Source organism: Salvia miltiorrhiza, chromosome 3 (assembly GCF_028751815.1).
Source record: "Salvia miltiorrhiza cultivar Shanhuang (shh) chromosome 3, IMPLAD_Smil_shh, whole genome shotgun sequence".
Lineage (NCBI taxonomy): Eukaryota > Viridiplantae > Streptophyta > Magnoliopsida > Lamiales > Lamiaceae > Salvia > Salvia miltiorrhiza.
In genome coordinates, this window is record NC_080389.1 from 50,515,961 (window position 1) to 50,523,852 (window position 7,892).

General features: G+C 31.3%; 1 protein-coding gene across 1 annotated transcript; it reads left to right on the forward strand.

Moving 5' to 3' along the window:
- The first annotated feature begins 667 nt into the window (after nt 1-667).
- LOC131014164 (proteinase inhibitor) lies at nt 668-1,299 on the forward strand. Its single transcript, XM_057942048.1, has 2 exons — nt 668-826; nt 911-1,299. The coding sequence occupies exons 1-2, from the start codon at nt 808-810 to the stop codon at nt 1,102-1,104; spliced, it is 213 nt and encodes a 70-aa protein (XP_057798031.1). The 5' UTR covers nt 668-807; the 3' UTR covers nt 1,105-1,299.
- The last annotated feature ends 6,593 nt before the right edge of the window (nt 1,300-7,892 follow it).

The window sequence follows — 7,892 nt, forward strand, 5'->3', positions numbered from 1 at the left end:
ATAGAAATATTTTTTTATAGATTATGGTTTAATTATTTATTTTTAAATAATTGTTGAAATTCTAGACAATAATTATGATTTTATTTTTAGTTAATTTAATATTAATTTATAGATTAATTTTAAAAGAGAAAAAAAAATGAATCGATTAAATTATTTGAAACTTTTTTTGCTTAGCTCCACACACAAAAATAATGTATAAGTTCATAAGTAAGAGACCGATCGAGTTAGGCCGACCTAACCCAAAAGTCAAAAAAATATCATATCATAATTCTTATCATTTTTTTTTTGTGACTAGTCATAATTCTTATCATAATTGTGACTATCTCGTATAAATTCATAAGATATACTCTTTTTTTTTTTTTGAGGTGAAGATATACTCTATTTTTAGAATTACAATAGGTATAGATTAATGGAGAATCGGTAGTCAGATTACCCACATGATTTTTCTTTTTTTCTATTATTGTTCCTTTTATTTTTTCCAGGAACTCGTGGAGATTTCTTGAAATAAGCTAATATAAACTCAAGAAGATTGCTAAAAGAGATTGAAATATATGACCGTCAAATGGGAACCCAAAGTAGATGAGATAGGGTTAGGCCGACCAAAGTCAAACATATAAATAAATCTCCTCACAAATTCATAACAAGCAAAAGTCCAAATGATTAACACCAATCAACAAAATCGGCAGATGACGTGCAATTTTTCAAAGTTCATTCTAAACGTACAATTTACTCTCTCTATAAATATGGAGTGAAGTATGTGCCATATATTTACCATCATTTATCAAAATTAATCAATTAATAGTAGATATGGCAAGCTCGTGTCCAGGCAAGAACCACCTTCTCTCTAGCTAGCTACATTTATTTTGATTACATATATATGGTATAATTTTTAGTACGAATGTTTGTATAGGGAAGAATTCGTGGCCGGAGTTGGTGGGGAAGAATGGAGAGGATGCGGCGGTCGTGATAGAGAGAGAAAATCGAAAAGTGGATGCGATAGTTCTAAAAGACGGAACTCCGGTTACCAAGGATTTCCGCTGCGACCGTGTGTGGGTTTGGGTCGACGATTGGGGGATCGTGGTTCGTACACCCACCGCCGGTTAAATTATAATCACATTCCTCCTCTTTTTATTTACACTTATATATCTATGATGTCAATTAAGTGTTGTAAACTACCGTTGCTCTTAAATAAATAGTGCCAATGGCCAATAAATAAATTGTACCTTGTAAACTACCGTTGCACTTAAATAAATAGTGCCAATGGCCAATAAATAAATTGTACCTTCTCTTGTTAAATTACTTGGTTTGTGCGTCAATTTTATATTTTTGGCTTCATAAATGAAGAGCCATAAGTTTAGTGTTTGGATTCTATAAGAATTGTTCTTCTAACTTAACATTCTGGCTTTTCCTTTGTGGCTTTCAGATATTGTCATCTCCGATTTACCTTAATATAAGTTCTTTTCCCTCTCAAAAAAAATAAATAAATAAATCTTAACATTCATGCCGCTTTTGTATTTTCCCTACTCTTGCTTCTTATTTCACTACATTATTGTATAATCCAATTGGCATGCATTCGAGCTCACGAATAAGAAATCAACAAATCTCTCTCAATTCAGTTCGAAAAAAAAAAGAGAGAGGTGATGATGCGACTTTCATATTATATTTAGATTTATAAATAATTGGCACTTGGTTTGGACCTTTTCTCTTTCTAAGAAAAATTCAAAGTAAGCCACTATACAAAGAAAACCACTGTACAAAAAAGGTCTATTTGACAAAAAAAAAAAATGGATTGAAGTCTATTTGACAAATTTTTTTGGATTGAAGTTTATTTGACAATGAACGCAATATAAATCTGCATTTCTTTTTGGGTTAATGGCCTGTAAAACCATAAACTTTGAGCGAATTCTGGTTTTAACCTCTAACAAAAGATTCTGCCTGTAAAACCACAAACTTTGAAATCTTTCTGATTTTGACTATGAGATAATTTACAGCCGCTTATGTGATATTTTAATCTATTTTCTTTAGTTAAATGACGTCGTTTTGCTTTTTTAAAAGAACGACGTCATTTTTGTGTCATCGTCGATTAAGACATGCTGGATTTCAAGCTGCCAACTCAACCTATTTTTGGTCGGAAATTTATCCCGTAGTCAAAATCAGAAAGATTTCAAAGTTTGTGGTTTTACAAGCAGAATCTTTTGTTAGAGGTTAAAACCAAAATTCGTTCAAAGTTCGTGGTTTTACAGGCCATTAACCCTTTCTTTTTTAAGTAGTTGTAGTTTTGTTCAGGACTGATTTTATACGCCCCCATTTAATCTTTAAAGCTTCCTCTTTATAAATAATATAACAGAATCATAATTATATGTCTGTCTTTTCTCTACAGCCCTCAATTTAAAATTTAACAAAGTTAGCACTTATATTTTTATCTATAGAATCCTAACAAAATATAACCATATCGAGTATTAGGAGCTTCGGCTAAAAATACCATAGATGACTTGGCTGTTCTTGGAGTGCCTTGCGTCACACAATTGTATTGCTTAAAGGTTAATTAATCATTTTTATTTTATTGATTACACTTATTTTAGATCATTGTATTAGAGGACGAAAATCTGTTTTTAAAATTTATGTGTTGTGCGTTGATCAATTTTGCGTATTCCAATTAGAAGGGTCTCGAACAATTTTAGTATCCAGTATTAATGTTACGAAATATTTATTAGAGATAGGTTGTTTTTTCCATTTCATTAAAAGTGGTCTCTATTTTATTTTAAATTATCTCATTATAAATGACTTATTTTAATAAATGACAAAATTTAATACTAAAAAAAATGTAGGTTCTACCACTTTTAATTAATTTATATTTTTTTTCTTAATTTACGTGTCCAAAAATTTTGTGTCACTTATAATAGGACATATGAAGTTATCTATTTAATACTCCTTCCGTCCCACTTATCTTGCCACATTTTTCTTTTTAGTTTGTCCCATTTATATTGACATTTTCTAAAAATAGTATGCTGTCTCTACATTCCCTACACACATCAAATACATGGTCCTTATCCACTTTACACTCTTAACTCTTTATTTTTAATCTCCGTACCCAAATTAAATGCGCCAAGATAAGTGGGATGGAACGAGCATTATTTTAATAAATTATATCTAATTTTCAATGTTTTGAATGGAATTATTCTGTCATTCTCTGTTGTACATACAAAAATACGGACTCTTTGTTTTCTTTATTTTCACTCTTACTCTCTCTCAAACCCTAATTGCTCCGTTGTTGATGCTCTAATTATTTTGCGCCGACGAGCTGCTATCTTTCTCTCTCTCTCCGACGATGTCTCTTCTTTAATGTTCTTCATTGTCGCTGTCAAACATCTTTTTTTGCAGAATTCGGTAAAACATGAATTAAAGGGAGTTCCAGATCTACGATAGTTATGAGATTCAAAATCAGATCTAAAAAGGTCTAGAACGAATGGAATGAATTTGTACCATCCATTTCAAGATCTGTCGTGTCAGTCGAAGGAATGGATGGTGCGAACGTACCTGTTGGTACCATCCATTCTTGGAACAACAGAGACTCGTCAGACATATGCTCGACATGAATGGTACAAAATTAATCATTTGGCACCATTCGTACCAAGTGTATCGGCGGATACTTTTGGGGCATTGCTAAAACCAATTTCCAAGCTTCTCCATAATGTCTGTCCAGAATCAAGATTCACCGGCACAATCAATGTATCTATTTCAAATAGATTTAGTTATGCCACATTCGTTTTATTTTAGAAAATTTGTACTTGTATTTGTAGTTGAATGTGTTGTAAAATGAAAAAGATAAATAAAATGTTGTAGTTTTTTTTAGTTGATTCGTACTATTTGTCCCAAGATATGTCGCGATAGCTATTTGGGATGAATATGTCATACCAAATGTTGGGACCAATGGTACGAAATTACACATTCACATCATTCGTGCTAAGGTATGTCGCATAAGTGTTGGCACGAATAAGTCATTTTGTACAATTTGTGCCAATGTCTATCGCGCCAACACTTAGCTAGGATGACTAATGCGAAATGACATATTCGCACCACTCATGCCAAGGTCTGTCGCGCAAGTGTTGGCACGAATAGGTCATTTCGTATAATTTGTGTCAAGGTCTGTCGCGCCAGCACTTGAAACGCATGTTGCGAAATGACATATTTGCACCATTCGTGCCAAGGTCTGTCGTGCCAGTGTTGATACTAATAGGCTATTTCGCACCATTCTTTCCACGTTGGGCTCACTAGAACATGGAACGAGTGGTAAGAATTCATTCTCACCATTCATCCCAACATTTGTAGTTCCACACTTGGAACAAATAGTACGAAAGGCCCCATTCGTACCATTCATCCCACAAAAATTGTGCAATCTTTGTCTAACAAAAAATCATAATATTTCAGTTTTTACTAATAAATCCAAGTACAATTGCTACACACACTTCGATTCAACTTTTTTTTTCATTTTCTTCAATTTTCATCAAATCCAGCTGCAAATCAATGACGAAATCAAAACAAAATAACACGAAATTTAGAAAATCTAGCTAAATATGTGTACTAAATATTTATTTTCATTTTAGAAAAGCAGAAGGCGTCGTTCGGCGGCAGACGTGAATCCTAGGATGTTTGGAAATTGTTATATCTCTCCTAATAAGTCTTTGTCTGCACATTGGCACAAATGGTATGAATAGGTCTTTTCATACCCCTCATACTATATGGGCGATAGATTTTGGAACGGCTAGCACAAACAGTGCTAATGGCTCCATTCACACCGTTCGTGCGAGCATTCAGCGCCACAAATGTTAGAACGAAAGGAATGAATAGCGGTAATGGATGCATGTGCACCATTCATTCCTCCAGTTGATGCGACAAATCTTGGTACAGATGGCAAAAATTTTAACCATTTCGTTCCAAATTTGAAAATCCTAGAATTAGAACTCCGATATCTGAAATTCATAGATCTTGTAGAGATATGATGATGACGATGTAGTGGTGGAGTTCCAATATTACTGATAGTTTGGACAATGATAATTTAATCTCGACAAGTGTTTTTATATTATTATATAAAATCGTGTCTCAATGTGTCGAGTTGATGATGTCCCATTGAGGTGCTCATAAGGTTTTTTGTACTAGAAATTATCTGGCCAATTGAAATTAATTCAAAGTATAATAATTATACTCTTGGATAATATATTAATTAACTAAAGTTGTCAGCAAACTTACATTAATTAATGGACATGCGCTATCTTACAAACGAAAAATAATTAAATTCATTAAAATTAGTCATATTCGTAATATGGATAAGGATATGTAGTAAAATATTAATTATCTAATTAAATGAATTTATATTGATATATACAATTTAAGTTGGGCTCAACTTAAAGAAGATTGAAGTCTAACAGGAGACATAATCATAATCCTCCTATAAATTCCTAGCTTAGCCCATCAACACCTATAAATAGGGGAGAGAGAGCACATAATTCGGTATCCCCACATAAAGCAATTTTCACCCCATCTCAAGTTAGGACTGAAAATTTGTGTTCTTCTTTTGTCGTGATTTTGTACTCTTCACCTAGCTATAAGGTTTGTTAGATCGTTGTTCATCCAACGTTCAAGATATAAGAGGGAATAAACTAGAAGATTCGTAGGTCGAATCAGTAACTGCCTACAACAATGTATGCATATCAATATCTGTGAGCATGCTAAGACTTGATTATTCCGCTTTAATTACTTTGTCTACTGTATTTGTTATGTGGTAATTATAAGAATTAATTGTGCATGAATATTTAGAATATTATCTTATGTGATCCTTGGCAGAGAACTCCTCACCGGGTTCCATCAATACACTTATTAGAAAAACTGCATAAATAGCAATCACCAAAATCAGTTATTGGTTAAAACTCTTATTTTTTCGACCTCTGAAACATTTCATCAAAGAAGTTGATTTCCTATATTCACATCATCCCACAATGTCAGATTCAAGCTATAAAACTAATTTGCTTATCAGAATCATTGTTGGTCAAAATTCTAAACCCTTATTCTTTCAAACCAATCATCAGAAATATTTCATTAAATAAGTTGGTTTCATGCATTCACATCACCTCAAGCTCTAAAGCTTATTTGATTTTCGGAATCAGTTGTTGGTCAAAATTCAAAATCCTTATTCTTTCGAATCAATCCTTTAAAACATTTCATCAAACTCTAACCCTCTATCTCCATTTATTGAGCTCAACAATATCATGGATGAATGGAAGATTCTGGAGCTTCGAGGTCAACTCCTTTTCTCTACAAATATATTTTTTATATGAAGGTTCGTGCATTGGCCAATTGAAGATTCACAAATAAATGAATCCAAACATGTTCACGAACCTAACAAGCCGAATACTGTCAGAAATTTTATCATAGCGTCAGAATCTTCTAAATTTTATAATTCATACAACGAAAGTGACACTTTTTTTTGTTTTTGATAACTTACACAAATAAATAAATTTAAAGACCGTACGACGATGGATTCGAACCCATGACCTCAAACCTTGAGAATTAATCATCTATTACTATACCAACACACGCACACAATAAATAAGCAATTGGAATTTATTACTTATTAAGGGTCGAGATTTGAGTAGGCTCAACCCAATAGTAATTATTGATAAGGGTTCAAGATGTTAGGGGTAAACTTAGTTGGGCTTGGGCTATATATGTATCAAAACAATCAGCATTAATGACAACATAGTACTTAATTATAAGAAGAGCTTGGGCTCACTCCCACAACTATAAACACACCTTTATCATCCCTCATTCCTTGTAACCATTTCAAAACTCATTTACAATACAAAAAATAAAAAATAAAAAACATCTTAGCGGGAAGTTGCCACTTCTTCTCAATACCAAACGAGGGCGACACTCAAATTAGAGCAACAAGAATAATTTAAATCACACAATTTTGAATCTAGTCATAAATATAGCACCAATATAATTTTGTCCATTTGTTTATATATGTTTTTTGTACATAATTTTGTCCATTTGTTCATATATGTGTTTGTACATAATTTTGTGATACTCAAATTAGAGTAGAGATAATACTATACTTCAGCTAAAGTTCGTGGGTTTAGTGCAAATTAAAATATGACCTTTTATCTTTTGTTAACACTTCAAACTGCAGTGTACTCTGAATAACCTTAATTAATATTACCAATATACATATACATACATATATATATATATATATATATGTATTAATAAAATTCCAGTTATTGTGTCATAGATTCATAGATATATATATACATATAACTTTTCTTAGTAGCTGTAAAAAATTTAAGTAACAAATTTTCAATAATTGTTTGGTCAATATTGAAACAAACAACGGTTTTAATTTTTTCCATCTTAGTAAACAAATGGTCGAATTAATCTTATTATAAAAAACTAATTCAAGGGATCGAATTAACCTTATTATATATATATATATAAAAAAAAAAAACTAACGTCTCTGATAATACAAAATTGATTTATAAACTCAGGTTTTCTGTATTGCTCTAGGGGTACAAAACATATCTATATAATATATTAATATATAAAAGATGAGTTTTTCCCTCCATCTTTTCCCTCTCTTTTTCTCTCTCTTCTTCCATCAATTTTTTCACTCTTTTTTTCTTTTAGTTTTTCATAATTTAATTATTTTGTAAATATTATCAAATTTAATTCATGATTTTTTTTCAATATGCATCTTAAATTTAATACTATTGTATAAAAACATCAAAAATAAATTTAAAATGAATAAGTTATGAAAATTTTAAAATATTTTATTTTCTCTCTTTTCATTAAATATTTTATTTTCTCTCTTTTCATTAAAACTTTATAACTTTTTATTT